The 22256-nt window shown below is 42.2% G+C and overlaps 1 protein-coding gene and 1 long non-coding RNA gene across 2 annotated transcripts in view; one reads left to right on the top strand and one right to left on the bottom strand.

The window, feature by feature from the left end:
• Positions 1 to 441: 441 nt before the first annotated feature.
• The window catches only part of COL4A4 (collagen type IV alpha 4 chain), a 133038-nt gene continuing 111223 nt past the window's right edge, over positions 442 to 22256 (bottom strand). The window contains exons 41-46 of the mRNA XM_084639793.1: positions 15742 to 15840; positions 12794 to 12928; positions 8440 to 8556; positions 4997 to 5185; positions 2755 to 3041; positions 442 to 1391 (exon numbers count right to left, since the gene is read on the bottom strand). Of these exons, the coding sequence (XP_084495919.1) occupies positions 1128 to 1391; positions 2755 to 3041; positions 4997 to 5185; positions 8440 to 8556; positions 12794 to 12928; positions 15742 to 15840 (1091 nt within the window). The 3' untranslated portion in view covers positions 442 to 1127. The remainder of the gene's footprint in view (positions 1392 to 2754; positions 3042 to 4996; positions 5186 to 8439; positions 8557 to 12793; positions 12929 to 15741; positions 15841 to 22256) is intronic.
• LOC311526592 lies at positions 15876 to 20441 on the top strand. The gene is made up of 3 exons (XR_014713061.1): positions 15876 to 17083; positions 19201 to 19287; positions 20123 to 20441. It is a non-coding gene; the product is annotated as an uncharacterized lncRNA (long non-coding RNA).

Raw genomic sequence — 22256 nt, 5'->3', positions numbered from 1 at the left:
TCCAAGAAATGTTTCCATTTTGGCAAATTCTGACAAAACCAGCTCCAATATAGAACCTTTGTGGGCTCTTTGCGCCGGAATGGATTTTCCCTCTATTGTGAACAAGTTTTTCAGTAGTTTTAGTGCTATTCAAACAGGCATTTACTACAATGGACATTTCTATTCTTTTACAGCTAGGTAAAAGACTTGTGGGTTTTCAACTTGTTGAAAATGTGGCTAGTGTTTTAGCTTGCCATTTTTTAAATAATTTTCAATAGTATAAAGTAATCTTTAAAGATCTGTTACTACAGGCCCCTGTGGTGGAGGTTTCACTTTTCTTTTTAAATAGAATTGACAACCGTTTGTTGTCTTCAGCTATATGGATTACGGCTTTACATTTTCATTTAAATATGCTGAGAAATGAATTGCAAAGAAAATATAAGCAGCATCTTATGCCTTCATTATCTGGTTTATTTTCTTGCGTAACAATCAACCGTTAGCTTATTTTGACAAGTTTTTGCTTTTCATTGCTTATGAAATTTCATTAGCAAATTAATTTTGCAGTCTGTAACTAGTAAAATGGTCATTGATCTCTTTGTTTTTACTATGTGCTAGCATAAGTTTGCAACAAAATCACATTCCCCCCCACACACCAAAAAAATAGAATGTATGAGTGTAAATTCAACCAAATATATAAGAAATTGTTTGGACACAACTACGTTTATACATCTCAGAGAGAGATGCACATAGAATCAACAGGAAACCTGCTATTGTGAGCGCTCATTTTAAAGTTTCCTAAGGTTTCCAGTTCAACTTGATTATACCTTCAGTGTAAGACCAAACTGTACTTGTCACCTGTGTACTAGGGTGGTGAACGCAATGTAATAGAACTTAATGTTGCTGTTTCTTTGGTCGGTCACTTACACTAGGTTTCACTATTCATATACTTGTGTATGTGTGCATATAACTATAGTACACCGTTTGTATCTTTCAGTACTATACAGGCAGCCAACTTTTACACAGATGAAATAGAGCTGTGCACAACTTCAACTGAAATCGGACAGTGAGCACCATTTAAATCTTTAGCACAATTTGCTTCTTCCCCTGGCAAGACCCTCAGCATAACCCCTCAGATTTGTTTTCCTTTTTTACCCATGCTTCATGCAGACCTGACATCTGCTAATTTTTTTGCGCTGTTCATGCCCGTCTTTAAGGGTTTCTGACAGAGACGCAGAGACAAACTGCATTTCTGGCCTGACGATTGTTAACCAGAAGCTATATTCATTAGCAAAAAATTGACATGTTCCCCGCTGACCCTGGCATTCGATGAATGGTGCTGATCTAAAGTCTTCAAGGCAACTTCCAGTTGACATAAGAGACTGTCCGCCTCCCTGATCTCCAGACCCAGTGTGCTGAAAAAAATAATGAAAAAATTAAATAACTGCATGTGAAAAACAGGAAAGAGATGTGCAAATGGTCTTGGCTATTGCTTTTATTTGGTTCTGGGACTTTTTGCAGCAAGGCAAATGTTCCTAGATGTGTGAATCTGCAAAGGCATAATACTTGGAAAACTCAAGTTACAATAAACTTCCTTTCGTGGCAGGAAGAATCAGTTCTAGTCATTCTAGGACTGGCTTATCTCAAAAGTCCAGACCAGCCTTGCAGGTCAGCACCAGGTACATCTCATACTGGAGGGAAGCTTTAGTTTAGATGGGCTCAGGATTTTTTAACAATAGTATTATCTAAACTTGCTCAAATGACATGATTAAATGACATGATTTAAAAGCCCAAGTCTTGTCTACCCCAGGTTTTCTTGAAACAGTAATTCCTTATGGGTGTTTCCCCTAACTATACACAGGCGGAAGCTACACTGTAGAAAAGATTCCACTGGTCCAAACCCTGCCTCCTTGCCCTCATGGTTCAAAACTGCTCAGTTCCCAAGGTGTCAAAAACCTAGGGATGCTAACTGTCAGAGTGGTTAAGCACTGGAATAAATTGACTAGGGAGGATGTGGAATCTCCACAACTGGAGATTTTTAAGAGCAGGTTAGACAAACACCTATTAGGGATGGTCTAGATAATACTTAGTCCTGCCATGAGTGCAGGGGACTAGACTAGATGACCTCTTGAGATCCCTTCCAGTTCTGTGATTCTATGAAGTGTCCAAAGGCTACAAAGAGAAGGGGGGAAAATTGCCCTAATGATGATTTATACTCTGGGCCTAGGACATTGGGACATATACTGCTCTGTTATGCTCCAGTGTAAAATGGAGTAATTCCATTGAAGTAAGTGATATTATCCAACTTTTATATTCCTGTAAATGAAAGAAGCAGCAGGTCCATTGTTTCTTATTTGTCTGTAAAGTGCTATGCACATTTATGATTTTTCATAAATAATGAAGTCAGCAAAAGATTATGGTTTCCAGAACCACAATGATTACAGCTATAATACAAATATTACAGATCTGTGACTTTTACAGATTTTTTTTCAACTGTTCCCACTGCTTTTCCTTCCAAACAATGAGGGTCCCAAGTGAAAAATGAAAGTTAAGTGCAAACAGGTGATGCTTTCCATTTCTCACAGGAAAATACTGAAATTATGATTAAGATTTTTATGATTATTTTTCAGCCAGCTCTATTATTAAATGTGTGTGTGTATACAATATAAGCTACATAATCCAAGAGGCTATCATTCCCAATCTTGATGATTGCGAAGGAAAAGCACATAAAAGTTTTATAATAGAAACTTGAATATAACCAAGTAGCTTCAGTCTTACCATTAAAAAAGAATAGCCTATCCAAAGACTTCTCCAGTTCAATGGGCATGGGGGAATGGACTGATCTTGGCTATGGACTGCTACAGCTTGGGCTGAAGCCTCACATACAGCACATCTGCTAATGTAGGGTTGTATTTCATCTTCAGAGAGAGGCATCATTGGTAAAGGAGCAGCAGCTGACAGCCAGTAGGACTTATCATTTCGACTGGCATAGTAACAAACTTGGTGGATGTTGCAGAAGACAAACGGCATGGTGTTGAATACAGGAAGACAGGATCCTGCCAGGCCTAAAACAATTACATATCCTGAAAATCGAGCACCTGTACATAGTCACCCAACAAACAGACCATCTATTTCAAGGAAGTGGAAACATCAGGAGAAATTAGTACAAGGCTGTTGGAATCTACAAGTCTCCCACACGCAAAGAATCATGCAATGCTTTGCAAATTTTTCCTATTTTTTTTTCAATGAATAGCACTGTAAATTCCACTCTCATGACCAACCTCTGTGCTAAAGTCATTGTCATAATATAAAGTTTGATTCTAGACAGTTTGAAAATAATATTCTAGCTTACTTTGTTGCAAGCCTGGCCAACTTTAAAATGTCAGAAATCTTCATTGAATTATCAGCTAGTCTGCTAAGCTGGTGTTCAGCAGAGTGGTTATGCAAATAAGTTTCTTCTTGCAAATCAGTTTGCTCCTACCAGTACATTTAGTGGAGAGTCAATTAAATGGGACGCATATTTGGCATCATGGGAAGCAACTGTGAAAACAAATACTTTGGACTGTGACATCACTAAAAAAAAATTAGGCAAGAGGAGGAGGGTTAGGAGGGAGATTGGCAATTCATACACAACTCCTTATCAGCAATAGAAACGTAAATGACAACTTGTGATCAGTTAATTTTGTGAAGTCTGACAGGCCACTGCTACTAACTCAATAAGATTAAACCTCAATAACAAGTTTACTGCCTCCCAGCAAAGATTTCACAAGGATTTATCATTGTAGTAGAGGGATCAGACCATCTGAAAGGGTGCAATCCTGCAACATTCTGAGCATTACCATCAAGGAGACTTCAGTGGGAATTAAAAAGTACTCTGCACTTGGGATGGGTTCTCCTGCCAACACTGGATCCCAAAAGTGTTGTACCTGTAATGGTCTATTACATAAAGAAGAATTGTAAAAATGACTACAAGTACATATCCTAAAGGTGAATCCTGTACAGAATAAGCTGATTGTTATTTTATAACACCCAAAAGCGTGCTATGTGCTTCCTGGACAAACACAAGCCATGATCACCGCCTTGAACAGCACTCTTTATTCCCTGATCCCGCAATAGGATTTGCTAATGCGGGTGGGTATAAGGGTCTGGGCTAGCAGATCCTATTGCAGTATGGGGGCATAAATAAAGAAGACTTGAAAAGAAGACAAGTCAGAGGTAGGGAGTAAGGGATACTGGGATTTTATATTAGTTGACTTTTAAAGATTTTTATGACTGTTTTGTAGATCTTTCTGTTACCTTGTGTAAAAATTAAACTATTTCAAAACAAAAAAGATGCAAGACAAGAAGAGGCCAAACTTGGCTGTTAAACAAGAGTCATTGCTTAAAAACACCTTTGCATGCCAAGTTTATTAACCCTCGAGCCTTTTCTCCGCAAAAGGAAAAAGACGACGACTCTGCCTCTTACAGAATACGTAAGATGATGGTCCCAGGAACTGCCCTCAATAGCTGCAGATGCTCGGAATTTCTAAACATACAGGCACTTATTTGGGGTCTATCTTTAGTTAATTTTGTTTGAAATGTCGGTACAAGTGACCCAAGGCACATAAAAGAGCCTTTTCAGAGCTCGCATTAGAATTCAGGGGAATTTTGGCTCCATCAGGTGCTCAGAAGATTAGACACGCTGACATACATGGGATTTATGATGCTGGACTACTACCTATGTTTTGAAAAAGTCATTTTAATCTATTTTGTAACAAGTAACAGGATGCTATAATAGCAACATTTTCTAGAGTCGTTTAAGAAACAGTCCAATATTATAAGAAATACGCAGACGTTAGGATCGGTATTTTGAGTATCATACGATCACTTCCTATATAAACTGAGTCAACTATTGCATAATAAAGCTTAATACAATATGCTGCAATACACTCATCATTTGTTGTATATGAGCAGTACACATCTGGCACAGAACATTTTGGATGAGAGATAAAGAATGTCCCTTATTTACTGCAGTATTTACCAAGATCTTGATCATGAGCTTTCTCCTGTCCTTCCAGATATAGCAGACTATATCCTGTCCACAATCTTGGCATTCCCTCAGGACAAAATGGTTCTTTATCTGACTGACTGTGAAGAATGAGCAGGAACCCACTAGCAGCTCTCGTTTCAGGCGCTGGTGGTCCTGGGATTCCGGCTTGGCCAGGTGGACCTTAGGGAGAAGAGGTAAAACAAAGATGATTGCTTGAACATTTAAATAGTTCAGCCAAGACAGGCATTGCTTTAGTTTTTCAGAATGAATTTTAATGCTCAGTCAAAGGTTCCAGATTGAATGCAATTCACACTGAAGTACTCTTCTTATCCAGGTATTGTCAAAGGCAGTATAAGTACAGAGTGGTTCATCTCAACCACTGATTTGGAGCATAGTTTTTTCACACGCCCACTGAACCCTTTGAACTGAGACGATCAGCAGTGCCAATTGTGCCTCTGATTTTATCAACATGGATCCATGTCCACTAAGAAATGGACTGAGGCCAGCTCATAACTTCACATACATGCTGATCACTATGAGGACTTTCCGGTCTGGCCTGGATTTGAACAAGTACGAACAGGCATCATGTCTGTGACCAGCAACAGGCATCAGTAAGACCAGTTTGTTAACAAAAGTCATATCGGAGATGTAGTTTTAATTACCAGCAGAAAATTACCATCTAGGCCCCAACTCAAGAAAGCACCCCTATTCAGGCATGGTTGCTTATCTTTAAAGTCAATGGAACTTAAACACAGGCTTACTGTAATGGATTTAACTTAGGGCTGTTGATTAATTGCAGTTCACTCATGTGATTATCTCAAAAAAATTAATCGCGATTAATCGCAGTTTTAATCACACTGTTAAACAATAGCATAGCAATTGAAATGTATTCAATATTTTGGATGTTTTTCTACATTTTCATATATATTTTATTCTGTATTATAATTGAAATCAAAGTGTATTATTTTTATTTGCATTGTAAAAATGATAAAAGAAATAGTATTTTTCAAAACACCTCCTACAAGTAATGTAGTGAAATCTTTGTCTTGAAAGTGCAACTTACAAATGAGATTTTTTCTGTTACATAACTGCTGTCATAAATATAAAGGGAAGGGTAAACCCCTTTGAAATCCCTCCTGGCCAGGGGAAAGCTCCTCTCACCTGTAAAGGGTTAAGAAGCTAAAGGTAACCTCGCTGGCACCTGACCAAAATGACCAATGAGGAGACAAGATACTTTCAAAAGCTGGGAGGAGGGAGAGAAACAAAGGGTTTGTGTGTCTGTCTGTAGTCGTCTTGGCCGGGGACAGAACAGGAATGGAGTCTTAGAACTTTTAGTAAGTAATCTAGCTAGGTATGTGTTAGATTATGATTTCTTTAAATGGCTGAGAAAAGAATTGTGCTGAATAGAATAACTATTTCTGTCTGTGTATCTTTTTTGTAACTTAAGGTTTTGCCTAGAGGGGTTCTCTATGTTTTTGAATCTAATTACCCTGTAAGATATCTACCATCCTGATTTTACAGGGGGGATTTCTTTATTTCTATTTACTTCTATTTTTTATTAAAAGTCTTCTTGTAAAACACTGAATGCTTTTTCATTGTTCTCAGATCCAAGGGTTTGGGTTTGTGGTCACCTATGCAAATTGGTGAGGCTTTTTATCCAACATTTCCCAGGAAAGGGGGGGTGCAAGTGTTGGGAGGATTGTTCATTGTTCTTAAGATCCAAGGGTCTGGGTCTGTAGTCACCTAGGCAAATTGGTGAGGCTTTTTACCAAACCTTGTCCAGGAAGTGGGGTGCAAGGTTTTGGGAAGTATTTTGGGGGGACAGACGTGTCCAAACAGCTCTTCCCCAGTAACCAGTAATTGTTTGGTGGTGGTAGCGGCCATTCCAAGGATAACGGGTGTAATATTTTGTACCTTGGGGAAGTTTTGACCTAAGCTGGTAAAGATAAGCTTAGGAGGTTTTTCATGCAGGTCCCCACATCTGTACCCTAGAGTTCAGAGTGGGGGAGGAACCTTGACAACTGCACTCAAAAACAAAACAATGTAAAACTTTAGAGCCTACAAATCTACCCAGTCCTACTTCTTGTTCAGCCAATCGCTAAGACAAAATAGTTCGTTTATATTTACAGGAGATAGTGCTACCCTCTTCTTATTGACAATGTCACCAGAAAGTGAGAACAGGCATTTGCATGGCAATTTTTTACCTGACATTGCAAGGTATTTACGTGCCAGATATGCTAAACATCCATATGCCCCTTCACGCCTCAGCCACCATTCCAGAGGACATGCTTCCATGCTGATGACGCTCATTAAAAAAATGTGTTAATTAAATTTGTGCTGAACTCCTTGGGGGAGAATTGTAGGTCCCCTGCTTTGTTTTACCCACATTCTGCCATATATTTCATGTTATAGCCGTCTCGGATGACGACCCAGCACATGTTGTTCATTTTAAGAACACTTTCACTGCAGACTTCACAAAACTTAAAGAAGGTACCAATGTGAGATTTCTAAAAAGATAGCTACAGCACTCATCCCAAGGTTTAAAAATCTGAAGTGCCTTCCAAAATCTGAGAGGGACGAGGTGTGAAACATGCTTTCATAAGTCTTAAAAGAGCAACAATCTGATGCAGAAACTACAGAACCCAAACCACTAAAAAAGAAAATCAACCTTTTGCTGGTGGCATATGACTCAGATAATGAAAATGAACATGTCGGTCTGCACTCCTTTGGACTGTTATTGAGGAGAACCCATCATCAGCATGGACGCATGTTCCTTGGAATGGTGGTCGAAGTGTGAAGGGACATATGAATCTTTAGTACAACTGACACATATTTATCTTGCGATGCCAGCTACAACAGTGCCATGAAAATGCCTGTTCTCCCTGTCAGGTTACATTGTAAACAAGAAGCGGGCATCATCATCTCCTGCAAATGTAAACAAACTTCTTTGTCTGAGCGACTGACTGAACAAGAAGTAGGACTGAGTGGACTAGCAGGCTCTAAAATTTTACATGGCTTTATTTTTGAATGCAGGCTTTTTGTACGTAATTCTACATTTGTAAGTTCAACTTTCATGATAAAGGGATTGCACTACAGTACTTGTATTAGGTGAATTGAAAAATACTATTTCTTTTGTTTTTTTACAGTGCAAATACTTGTAAACAAAAATAAACATAAAGTGAGCACTGTAGACTGTATTCTGTGTTGTAATTGAAATCAATATGCCTGAAAATATAGAAAACATCCAAAATATTTAAATAAATGGTATTCTATTATTAACAGTGATTAATTGCGATTAATTTTTTTAATCGCTTGACAGCCCTAATTGAACTACATGCTTAGATGCTTTCCTGAATTAGAGCCATGTTTTGTATTAGTCTGTCTATCATCAGTGTCAACCTGACATGTTTGCAGCAGAAAGTGATCATTCTTACCTTCTGGACCAGTGTATCCTCGTTCTCCTATGACACCTTGGTCACCTGAGGGTCCTGGTGGACCAGGTGAGCCATCTTGACCTGGCAAGCCAAACAACCCTTCTTCACCTTTACTTCCTAGACAAAAATGAAGGATGCATTTTATCTTCATATGGCTACATATAAAGGTAAATACAGTCCAAACACATAGTGTACAAGGAGCCATTTAATAGTACTGTGCACAAGGGCCTGCTTTACAATGCTGTATCTAGTCCTGCCCCAGATATTCTTAAAATACTAAAAAAATGACACGTACAAAGTAAATAAGTATTACAGAACTTGGTTTGGGGGAGGGGGGACGTGGTATAAGAGTTGTGCTCTTTCCCTGTGACCGTAGGATTAGATGCAGTGGTGTGATGATATTGCTATCACCAATTGAACTTCATGTCCCTATTCCAGAATGTGCCTGCCTCTGGATTTCAAAGTTTACAATCCTGCAGAGCACTGCAAAAAATTCTGTAATAAAAATTGAAACCAGGGGAAGCCTGTACCAAGATGTCTATTTCCACTTGACTAATTATTTGAACAGTCCCTCAGAACAAGCTCACTGCTTTCGTGACCTGAAGCTGCTATTAGATTCTGCACTCTTCTCCATAACTGGGTGACAGATTGTTCTAGGTACAATCAGGTAAGTGGTACCACTTTTATCAAAACTATCTTTAGTTCTTACATCACTAATTTCACAACAGGTCTTGGTCTTTCAGGCCCCCATTCAGCAAAGCATTTAAGCATGTACTCGAGTCTCTTTAGGGCAAGGTAAGCATGTGCTTGAATGTTTTGCTAAACAGCGATGGACTTTGCTGAATTGGGCTTAATTGTTTGTTCAGTGGAGAAGAAGGCACCATAAGCCTGTGATATCCCTCAAAGAATGCATCCTCTTTTTCTCAGATGTGCAACAAATGCCATATTATTGTGAATGCACTGTTGATTAGTAGATGGTGCCAATGGGTGCTTGATAATTTGATTGCAAAGGCAGCAGACAGTGTGGGATATGTTTACTAGACATTTTTAAGCGGATGATTTTCTGAGTTTGATACAGTTCCACGTGTCATATGTTGTGGTGTTTGGCAGCCCCTTTGAGCGAGAGAGAGAGAATTTCAAGATGAACATGTTTCCTTAGAGATAGGGTCAATTCTCATTAGTGAAATTTGTGTGCTTAATTCTTTGCAGGTTTGCATTAGGTGTTTACCCTTTGGAAAATGATTTTTTAATAGTGAGACAAACTTTAAAAGTTCACGACATTTTACTTTTTATTATGTTTGAGAGAATCTAAAAGTCACAAGAGAATTTAACATGGGGGTTCTCAAACTGGGAGTCGTGACCCCTCAGGGGGTCGCAAGGTTATTACATGAGGGGTCGCGAGCTGTCAGCCTCCACCCCATACCTTGCTTTGCCTCCATCATTTATAATAGTGTAAATTTAAAAATGTTTTTAAATTATAAAGGGGGGGGGCACACTCATAAGCTTGCTGTGTGAAAACTTTCACACAGCAAGCTTATGAGTGCGACCCCCCCCCTTATAAAGTTTGAGAATCACTGATTTAACAGCTTTTCAATACCTGTTGCCTAATTTTTACCCAAAGTTCAAGTATTGGGTAGTTTTTGTAATAAATATTATCCCTCAGTAAAATTTCTAGTTTTCTTATCTGCCTGCATAACCTTCTCAGCAAGGATAAGGTTGGTTCCTATTGTGTCAGTAAAAGCAAAAGCATAATTAAATTTTCTCCTAACATACCAGCATGAGTATGCATCACTGTACCACCTGGTTTTACAGAAACTGTTTAAAGATTTATATAATGAAAACACTGTGCCCTGATTCCAAAGATGCCTCTTAGTTGTCTAATGAATTAATGCACTGTAGTAAACTAAGCAGTGCAGTAAAAAGTATTTTACTCAATTATATCAAAGATCAACCTGAGTATCTTCCTCTGAAGATATGAAGATATCCAGTAATATCACCATGAAAAATATGAATTCCTTAGGTGATAACTGACTGAGTGTCGGATGTATCCCATTATCTAGAGCTAATTAAGACGCAACCTCCACATTTCTATCAAGTTCTCGACTGGAATCATCACTAGCTGTTTTTACCTCAATCTTTTATCTACCAGAAAAAAATCACTGAATGTCAGCCTCTTACATGCTCCCTTTTAAATTCTTTCTCTGGCTATTTTTCTTCTACTGTAACCATTGCATCTACATTGCCAAGTTCCAGGAGACACAAAACACTGTTGTCAAGGTTCCTCCCCCACTCTGAACTCTAGGGTACAGATGTGGGGACCTGCATGAAAAACCTCCTAAGCTTATCTTTACCAGCTTAGGTCAAAACTTCCCCAAGGTACAAAATATTACACCCGTTATCCTTGGAATGGCCGCTACCACCACCAAACTAATACTGGTTACTGGGGAAGAGCTGTTTGGACGCGTCCTTCCCCCCAAAATACTTCCCAAAACCTTGCACCCCACTTCCTGGACAAGGTTTGGTAAAAAGCCTCACCAATTTGCCTAGGTGACTACAGACCCAGACCCTTGGATCTTAAGAACAATGAACAATCCTCCCAACACTTGCACCCCCCCTTTCCTGGGAAATGTTGGATAAAAAGCCTCACCAATTTGCATAGGTGACCACAGACCCAAACCCTTGGATCTGAGAACAATGAAAAAGCATTCAGTGTTTTACAAGAAGACTTTTAATAAAAAATAGAAGTAAATAGAAATAAAGAAATCCCCCCTGTAAAATCAGGATGGTAGATATCTTACAGGGTAATTAGATTCAAAAACATAGAGAACCCCTCTAGGCAAAACCTTAAGTTACAAAAAAGATACACAGACAGAAATAGTTATTCTATTCAGCACAATTCTTTTCTCAGCCATTTAAAGAAATCATAATCTAACACATACCTAGCTAGATTACTTACTAAAAGTTCTATGGCTCCATTCCTGGTCTATCCCTGGCAGAAACCAGCATACAGACAGACACAGACCCTTTGTTTCTCTCCCTCCTCCCAGCTTTTGAAAGTATCTTGTCTCCTCATTGGTCATTTTGGTCAGGTGCCAGCGAGGTTACCTTTAGCTTCTTAACCCTTTACAGGTGAGAGGAGCTTTCCCCTGGCCAGGAGGGATTTCAAAGGGGTTTACCCTTCCCTTTATATTTATGACAACTGTAGTATGAATCCAACTAATTTTATGGTCCTTTCAGGCCTCTTAGTAATTAATTGTTAATTATTACTGTTAAATTTAATTTTTCCAAGTAAATTTTTCCCAAGCCCAGTAACTTTGGTGTTTGGTTTGTTTTTAGTTTGTAAAAAGGAGGAACGCTATTGATCAGGTTGGCATCCCCATTGCACAACGCCCTGTACTCCTGGATTCAAATAGTACAATGCACTTCGGCAGCCAAATCTCTCAGTCACTCTGCACGCCCATCTGCATGAAGTATCTCAGTATTAAACAGTATGTTTCCAGAAACCACTTGTGTGGTGTGCTGCTTTATTTTTTTAATGCAAGATCTGAATAGTGGAAAGAGGTTGTAAAGTCTGATTCCTTAATTTAGAGAGAGAGAGAGAGAGAGAGAGAGAGAGCGCGCGCGCCCAGTAACTAAATCCTCTACTCTGAGAAGCATACTCTTACGAGTTAAATTAGTTCATCATTATTTTCAGTTTAGACCCCAATCATTGCTGGCATCAAATGGGAAGGAGTTCCAGGAGTATACACGATATAGCATAGTGCCCCAGTGTAGTATGTTCTAAGATCAGCGAAGCTTTCATGTTTCTTATTTCATTTTCTCTCTCCCAGTCTTATTTCCAAACCGCCAAAACCACAAAGCTTATCACACAGATGTTTATTTGTTACCGACTCCATTCTGCCACCCTTTCACAGGCTGCTTTCAGTGAATTTACTTGCAGCATAAGAAGGCACTCTTCAGCATGACCGGGAGTTTGTTGTGAAATTAGATTTTATAGTAATACTGAATTTCAATAAGTCATAAAACCTAAAACTGTAGGGATTTTTTTTGCTTTCATTTTACTGACCAAGAATGACATTTATTTGTTAAAATTCCAAATAAACCTCTCACTGTCTTATTGATGAGCCTAGCCATTGTGCCATATTAGCACAAGAAAATAGCACATTGTGCCACAAGAAAGAAGAGGAGAAAAATGCCTAAAACACCTTGGGGAAAATATTAAACACCCCTCCCTCCTCTTCCTACCCCTGTACACTCCACACAGCTTTGCATGATGGGTGCAGAGAACACACTTCTCAAAGCCTTAAATGTTCTGTTTGTCTTAAATTACCAAGTATTTAAATCCAGGCTTTACCTGGGGGTCCAGGGTAACCTATTGGCCCTGGAAATCCTACAGACCCTTCAGCTCCTCTTTGTCCTATTACTCCACGAGGACCTGGTGTCTTGGGGCATGGGGAGTGTTCTGTTTTTCCTGGTTCACCAGGGTCACCTGGAATTATGCAATAAAATTAAAACAACACCAATTGGAACAAAAATCTGTGGGAGATCAACATTCCCCTTTTAATTGCTTTTGAGATTAGAGTGCATTTCTGGGGCTGTGTTCCCAAAACGTTAATCAATGAGATACATAGGTTTAATTTTAGTTTCAGACTGTCTAGACTAGAATTTAAAGGTGTATTGTTAGCATGTGTTAGCTAATACGTTTTAAAAGTCTAGTTTAGACAAGGGACATCGCCCTTAATGTGTGCTAAACTGGCTGAGTTGAAGCTTGGGTGGAACATAGGCTTTAACTCAATCAATTGAGCACATGTTAAAGTATATACTGCCTTGTCTATGGTCTGAAGGCAGCTGAGAAAGTCTCCACATGCAGCATGGGCGTAAGGGAGTAGGGGTTCCATCCGACATTACTCACTCACTTTAGATGAAAGCCACCAGAGTATGGCTACAGTTTATGTATTGTTTGTTGCTTAGTGGTGTTCACCATTTGCAGTCTGTAATAAGTACATTTGTCTAGAAGACTTATTGGATTAGTTCAAAGTCAGTGGAGTCGATGTCTGCGTCCACTGATCTGATAGCAGGACTGGGGCCTTGACTAGTTGGCTTCATTTAGAAAGAGCCTACTATGACCGCAGATAAAATAAAATGCAATAGATGTGACAGATCCCTTAAGAGAAAACACTCATATTTTACATACTTGCATACAGAATTCTATGTACACATATTTGACACTTTATTGTGGGGCTCCTCGGCATAGTACACAATTACTCTGCCGTAAACACAACCCAGCTATGTTAAAATTGATTATAATCACCCTGTTATGATATGTCATTCTTAGCTTCCAGCTATGGCTCTACTATCCAGGGAGCGTGGAATGTACAGAAAGAAACCCAGACATGCACAACAAATATTTGGTTAATAAGGCATTCTCCAGCTTACCTCTGCAACCTGAAGGATTCATCAAATGGAAAGCAGACCATGCCAGCCATTGCCAAGCAGGATGGAAACAAGTTTCAGGCATGTAAATTAGAACAAGGAATGGAATGAGAACTGAAATAGTTTGTATGAACTGACATTCAGTTCATACTGAATATAAATAATTCAGTATAATAAATATACAGTTCATACCAATATAAATAATAATGGCAAAATATAAAGTACATGTCTTAGAATACTACCTGCAAACAGTTTTCACAAGAACAAAAAGGAATCCAAAAACAATGTAATACATGGTATTGTTAAATGGTGAGGTGCTTTGTGTGATGTGCAAACTCTTCTAGATGGCCAGTTCACACAGTGACAAATCCCGAGGTCCTTGCTCAGGGCTAAGTCCTTTCACTAGGAACCACAAGTGGAGAGGCCTTTCTCTGTGAGGAATTCCCCACAACTATATGTAAGCAGAGATACCACCTCTATCATGTATTTACGTACCCCAGAGATGCCCCTCCACTGTGGTTTTGTACAAAAAGGTGCTGCATATATGATTGAAATAGGAGCAGGGACTGAACATGCCTCCAGGACCCTTGTTTGGTGAACTGATCTCTGAGTTCCATATAGCTATATCAGGGAGATAAAATAGTTACTTGTGGCTCCCCACAGCTGCTACAGAAAAGCCAGAAGTTCAGGGTTGGTGTAACACAGGCAAGGCTGAGGCTGCTCTCTCTCTCTCTCAGATCCCCTAAATCAGTTTATCCCCTCTTCATAAACCTAAACTGAGTGAATGATTTTCAGGGAATTCTGTGATTGGAATCTCAGTTTTCTCCTGCCCTTCTGGCCGCCTCCTGTAATAGAGGGTGATCTGGTCTCAGCTTTTCTATACACTTACTCAGTCTTTATTTAATCAAACTCTTACTTGGGGTATGAAATAACAGCTGAGTTAAAAACTAAGTAAGGATCTAAGGATTTGGCCCACAATACTTTGTATTCATCCCTTATTCCCTCAGGGGGAGAAATTAGTACAGCACTCAGCAAAGAAATCATCACATATGATTAGATGAAATGACTATATTCTAAACTACTTTTCAGATTTGCATAATTATAAAACATTTGTTCTTTATCGCTAAGAAAGGTTTTTTAATTGGTACATAAAATATTACATTTTCCAATCTTGAGAAACTCCTTTATCGATTTGAATATATTAATTCTTCCCAGAGCCTCTTATTTTGATGCAACGGGCAAAGGTAAGACTTCTTACTGTGTCCTGAAATTCTTGATACTGTGGTATGTAGTATTCTGGATATTAAGATATTGTGCTTAATGAATGTTACTTGAGAAAGATAATGTAGAAAAGGAAAAGTGGGTGATGAAATACGCAGTATGAACTTTGCCTCTCTTACAGCAAAAAGCATCTGTTCACACATGGTACATCTTTGCAAGAACCCTCACATGGCATGCTCATGCTCTCTGGTCTGGTCAACTATTGCAAGTATCAGAAGAAAATGATCATTTATTAAATTGTTTCAGTGACTCAGAAATGTTCTATGCAACTGAAAGCTGCAACTACCATTTTAAACCAGCCTTGCACAACTCAGGAACATTTACCAGACCAGGCACATACTTCATCAATGAAGACTGATTACAATAATAATAATAAAAGAATTATATCTAATTTACTCAACAATATTTCCTTATCCCAAGTTAGTGGATGCTAGAATTTTGTCAGGTTGCTATAAACTCTTTTCATGCAAGTGAACACTATAGAAAACACTATATTCTGTATGGATATTAAGATCAAAGCTTCTCAAGGCTGAGTGGCCAGCACGCACGCCGCTGCATGGCAGAGAACCATGTGCTGTTCAAAAGTACCTTCAGGACCTCGAGGGCCAGGTTGTCCTTGAAAACCTCGATCCCCAGATGGCCCAACAGGGCCAGGGGGACCCTGGGGGCCAGGGCTTCCCGTCGGACCTAAAAAAAAAAAAAGTGAGTTTTTGTCACTAGTACTTAAACTGAGCAGTTAAATCTGGTGACCCTCTGTGATGCTGATAGCACAGAACACAACAGCAGTGAGGTCAAGCATCAGGTTCCTGACTAGTTACTGTTCTGTGCAAAATAGCTGGGGGCCAGATTTTGCTCTCCCACAGGAAAACCCCTCATGGAGTTTCCTATGACGACTCATGCATGGGGAGGGCTGGGTATATATACTGTTCCTGTCCAAAGCAGAAGCATCAGGCCCTGCAACACTCATGAACCTGCTTGGAGGCCCAGAGCCTTCCATATTGAAGATATATGCCTCTGCATTTGTTCCATGGAACCCTGCAGCTTTTACAGCTCCCTGGCATTATGATTCTACTGGAGCAGTGATGGGCAACCTGCGGCCCATCAGGGTAATCTGAATACGGGTTGCGAGACATTTTGCTGATGTTGACTGTCCGCAGGCATGGCCCCCCCCCCAGCTCCCTGTGGCTGCGGTTCACCTTCCCGGCCAATGGGAGCTGCAGGAAGTGGTGGCTAGTACATCCCTGCGGGCTGCTGTTTCCCTCAGCTCCCACTGGACAGGAGCAGTTGCCCACCACTGTACTGGCAGGGTTTCCCCACCTGTGGCAGACCCCAAAACCTCCTTTAGAGGAGCAGGGGGGTCCCACAGGAAACATCAATAAATCAGATTTCATTAGATTTCCAGTGGAATCCCCACCGTTGGTTGGGGAAGAGGAGGTTACTCACCCTGTGCAGTAACTGACGTTCAAGCGGAGTGTCCCTGTGGGTGCTCCACTTCAGGTCAAGGGGTGTCCCCTTTGATCGGAGATTTCTACAGCAGTACCCCTGTAGGCTGCGCACGCGCTGTGCTTGCCTCTTGAGCGGTCAGTGTTTGAACAGCGCGTGCAGAGCCCGGGCTCCTCAGTTCCTTCTCTACAACGGAGTGCGTTATGAATTCCAAAGTACAGGGGAGGAGGACGGGTAGTGGAGCACCCATAGGGACACTCATCTCAAAGAACGTCCGTTACTGCACAGGGTGAGTAACTTTCCTCTTCTTCTTCTTCTTCTTCTTCGAGAGATGTCCCTGTGGGTGCTTCACCTCAGGTGACTGAAAAGCAGTATCCCTTAGGATGTTTAGGACTTCGGATGAGGCAAGAAGGCTGTTGACAAGACAGCTCTACCCAATCTGGTGTCGGACGCTGCAGTGTGGATGAGAGCGTAGTGATTGGAGAAGGTAAGGTTCAATGCCCAGGCAGCTGCCTTGCATATGTCAGACAGTGGGACATTACGGAGAAAGGCCGTGGAGGTGGAGACAGCTCTGGTAGAGTGTGTCCTACTTGATGTAGGAGGTTGTATTTGCCTGAGTTGGTAACAAAGGCATATGCAGTCAGCAATCCATTGGGAAAGTCTCTGTGTAGAGACAGCATTTCCCTGTGAGCGCAGAGTAGAGACAAAAAGTCTGGGTGTTTTCTAAACGGTTTTGTCCTATCCAGGTAAAAGGATAATGTTCTGCGAACATCAAGAGTGTGCATTGCTGTTTCAAAGGCGTTAGCGTGAGGTTTTCGGGAAAATGTTGGGAGGTGTATAGGTTCATTGAGGTGAAAGGAAGAGTGTATCTTAGGTAAGAACTTTGGATGCGTGCGGAGTGTGACCTTATTGTGGAAGAACGTGGTATACAGAGGGTCCACCATAAGCGCCCCCATTTCACCTACTCGTCTGGCAGACGTGATTGCTATGAGGTAGGCGGTCTTCATGGACAGATGGAGAAGGGAGCAGGTAGCCACTGGTTCAAAGGATTTATCCATCAGGGCTTTGACGATTAGGGTAAATCCCAAGGTGCAGCAGGCGGTTTCACGTCTGGGTATAGTGTCTGGATACCCTTCAGGAACCTTTTGGTGATTGGATGGGCAAAGACCGTTACGTTGTCAATCTTATGGTGGAAGGCTGTGATTGCCAACAAGGTGGAGCTTGAGTGAGCTTGTAGAGAGGCCAGATGTTTTAAGGTGTAAAAGGTAATCAAGTTTCAATAGAAGTGAAGCAGAAACTGGAGAGGTCTGCTTGTCAGAGCACCAAGATGTGAAGCGTTACCATTTATGCAGGTAGGCAGTGTGCATGTTGTGTGTTCTGCTGTGTAACAAGACAGTGCATACTGGGTCCGAACACGTTAACTCCACATTAGAGAACCATTGATCAGCCAGGTCCTCAGGTAGAGATGTTGTACGTCGGGGTGAAATAGTTGTCCCCTGCGTTGTGATAGGAGGTTGCTTAGTGGGGGAAGGGGAATAGGTGGCTTGACCTAAATGAGGAGGAGGAAGGGGTACCAATGTTGTCTGGGCCACGCTGAGGCTGTGAGAATGATGTTGGCTCTGTCTGTTCGTATCCTCTGAATTACTCAATGCAATAGAAGGTATTGGTGGGAATGTATATATGAGGGTTTTGGACCAAGGGAGCGTCTCCCCGTGAATGTTTCCCCAGGCCTGCTCTGAAGCAGAAAGTTGGGCATTTTTTGTTTGTTGCTGTGACAAATAAATCCAGTTGGGGATAACCCCAAGTGTGGAAAATGTTGGAAAGAATGGTGTCGTTGAGTTCTCACTTGTGCTGTATGGGGAATGATAGGCTGAGTTCGTCTGCGGTAGTATTCTGAGAACATGGCAGGTATGATGTGAAGATATGGATATCGTGTTGAAGGCACGAGTTCCAAATTTTTACTGCCTCTCTGCAGAGGGAGTGGGACCGGGCTCCCCCGTCTGTTGACATAAAACGTGCACGCAATGTTGTCGGTCATGATTTGAATTCGGCGGTTTTGGATGATAAGGAAATGGAGGCAAGCATTGTGTACAGCTTGGAGTTCTGGTCAATTTATGTGGAGCTTGGTTTCTGAAGTGGCCCAGAGACCCTGGGTGGTGAGGTGGCCAATGTGTGCACCCCATCCCGTGAGGGATGCATCTGTGGTGATGGTAACTGAAGGGGGATCTTGTCAGAAGGGAATCCCGGTGCAGAGGTTGATGGGAGAAGTCCACCAGAGAAGTGAGTCCTTGACATTCTGGGACATAGTTAATAACCTGTTTAGCCTCCGCTTGTTTGTATACTGTGGCTAGCCAACCCTGAAGGCATCGCATGTGCAGGCGAGCATTTGCAACCACAAATGTGCAAGCGGCCATATGTCCTAAGAACTGTAGGGAGTCTCGGACTGTAGTCTGCGAGCTGACACGTATCTGAGTGATCAGGATGCCCATTGTGTGGAATCTGTCTTGGGGAAGACATGCAAGACCAGTCATGGAATTGAGGTGGGTGCCAATAAAGTATTTTTTGGGTAGATTGTAAGGCAGATTTGTTTTTGTTTATTTGCAGGCCCAAGATGCGGAAGCAGTGACGGGTTGCAATAGTGGCGTGGATCGCTTCTGACTGAGTGGGAGACTTGAGGAGACAATCGTCCAGGTAAGGAAATATGAGGATTCTTTTTTTTCCTAAGATGTGCTATGACAACTGCAAGCACCTTGGAGAAGACATGTGGTGTGATGGAGAGGCCAAACGGGAGGACTCTGTATTGGTAGTGTTGTGCTCCCACAGCAAACCTGAGGAAGCGTTGATGGACAGGGTGGATAGAGACAGGGAAATATGCGTCTTGGAGGTCGAGGGTTTAAAACCAATCTCCTTGCTCCAGCGTCAGAATTATCATTGGGAGAGTAACCATGCAGAATTTCTGTTTCTTGGCTGACTTGTTCAGATGTCGAAGATTGAGGATAGAGCACCAACCGCCATTTTTCTTTTCCGTCAAGAAGTAGTGGGAGTAAAACCCTCTCCTCTGTGTTGAGGTGGTACCTCCTCTATTGCTCTGAGATGTATGAGGAGATGCATCTCCTGACGGAGCAATTGTTTGTGAGAGCGGTCGCTGAAGAGAGGGTGGGGGGGAGGTAAGGAGAGGAAGGGGATGGTATAACCCAATCTGATAATTTCCAGGACCCATTTGTCCGTAGTCATAGTTTCCCAGTTGGCCTGGAACGGATGCAAACAGTGTCCAAAAAAATGGTTGGTGGGAGTTGGCGCTGGAGGGGGTGCAAGATTTTCTATACCCTTGACCAAGACTTCAAATTTGCTTATGTGTGTTGGGAGGGTGGGTCGTCATTGTTTGGGGAGAGCAACGTTGTTGGTTCCTTGGCCTATGTCGTTGTTGTCATGTGTCATATGGTCTGAAAGGTGGATGTTGCTCAAAAGGTATGGTAACGCTGCCGTTGGTATGGCTGATATCTGTATTGCCTCTTCTTTGGGGCAGGTGTTTGGATGCCTGAGGATCGAAGTGTGGCATGGGAGTCTTTCATGGAGTGAAGGACCTCATTGATTATAGAGGCGAAGAGCTTGTCTCCGTCGAAGGGAGATCTTCGACCGTATCCTGTATCTCTTTCAGGAAGGAGGAAGAAGCAAGCCATGAGGTTCGCTGCATGACAATGGCCGTGACTGTGGATCTGGCCGCTGCATCCTCAGCATCAAGGGCAGCCTGGAGAACTGTGTGGGAGATCAATTGGGCATCGGACACTACCACTTTAAATTGTTATCATTTATCCTCCGACAAATCAATAAATTGCATAAACTTAGCATAATTTTTGTGGTCATATTTTGCTAAGAGCGCCGCATAGTTTGCTACTCTGAATTGCAAAGTGGAAGAAGAATACACTTTGCGGCCAGAGTCCAGTTTCTTGTTAACTTTGTCTGATGGAGTGGATTGAAAGTATTGGTATTTGTTTTTTTTTTATTTGCTGCATCGACCGCTAGGGAATTAAGTGAGGGGTGCGTAAATAGAAACTCAGATCCCTTAGATGGGACGAAATATTTGCAGTCCAATCTCTTGCTAGTGGGCATTATTGTAACTGGAGTCTGCCAAACAGTTTTAGCAGGTTTCATAATGGCCCCATTAATTGGTAGGGCTATTTTGGAGGAAGTCGTAGCTTGCAGCATGTCAGTAAGCTAGTGTTGTGTACCTCCTCTAGGGTGATCTTGAGCTCTTCTGCTACTCTCTGAAACAATTCTTGAAAGTGAGCGAGGTCATCAGTAGCAGGAGGTGGTGGGGATACCATGGCATCTTGAGGTGTTATTGCTATAGAAGAGGTGTGCGGGGCAGTGTCCCCTGTAGGGAGGGCTTCCACTTCAGGTCTTATCTGGGGTTCAGTGTAAGTCAGAAGTGGGGAGGGTTTGACAGCTTTCCTTCGGGCAGCCCGCAGAACACCTGAGTGTAGTGTGGTGTAGGGTAGGTCCACGGACCCCAGTGTGGCCATTGCCCCGGGGTGGGGTGGGGGTCATAGGTGGTCCCATCCAGGGATTGCCATACCAGTGTGGATAGCCTTGAGGAAATGGGGATCGTGCTGCGGGCTTCTCCCATTGTAGGTAGCTGAAAACATCTGGTCATCATATTCTTTGTCCTCTTCCCCTTAGTCTTCCTCCTCTTCATCCTCCCATACTTCATTGGAGGGGCTTGAAGTAGTAGGGGAGTACTGAAGATATGGTGCTAAAGGTCTTGGTGACAGATGGTGCCGAGAAGAGGAGAGTCAGGAGCACGGGACAACCTTAATTCCTCTGGTTGTAAAAACTGCAGTGGTGCTGACTGACCAGGAGTCGGTGCTGGTGGAGGCAGAGTCTGCTGCGGCATCTGCTGGTGCACCGAAGGCTGTCCCAGGGGGCACAAGCTGGCTCTGGGTAGTAGGAGCCCCTGAGGTAGGCACTTCAAAGGAGGCTGGAGACCTCAGGGGCTCGGTGCAGAGAGTGGTGGCTGTAGAAGCGGCGCCGCAGGATCAAAGGACGATGCCGCAGCTGCTGCTTGTGCTGTCGGCACCGTAGCAGCTCTCAGCACCGTGCTGACAGCGGTGGCCGAAGGAGAGCTGAAAGAGGTGGGCAGCTGAAAGCCCTGAGCCTTGGCACCATGGAGAGGGCCAGCCAACACAGGGTCAGTGCCTGAGGTGTCTGCCGCATGAAATGAGCGGAGTCGCGGAGTGGCAGCCACTGAAGATAAGAAAGCCGGTTTGAACTTTTTCTCCGAATGTCCCCTGAGGGGAGAGGAAGCTGGCCGTTTTTTGGTCTTTCCTTTACCTCTGAAGGGTGTCACAGAGGTTTGCTGGCCAGGGCCAGAAGCTGGTCTGAGTGAGTTTTCTAGGCGCAGCATTTTAAGCCTGAGCTCCCTGTCCTTGCATGTCCTCACCTTCAACTTATTACAGTGAACGCATTTTTGGGGTACATGAGACTTCCCCAAACAGCGTACACCGTATGAATGCCCATCTGAGATGTGGATGGCATCCTTACAGGAGAATCATCTCTTAAAGCCTGGGGAGCCAGGCATGCCGGAAACCACAGTGTTTTTGTTTGTTTGTTTTTGAAGAGATAAATGTAACAGTTAATGTAACTATCTAACTAAACTGAGA

The sequence above is a fragment of the Lepidochelys olivacea genome (assembly GCF_965140295.1).
Source record: "Lepidochelys olivacea isolate rLepOli2 genome assembly, chromosome: 9".
NCBI lineage: Eukaryota > Metazoa > Chordata > Testudines > Cheloniidae > Lepidochelys > Lepidochelys olivacea.
This window is presented reverse-complemented; position numbering and strand designations above follow the sequence as displayed.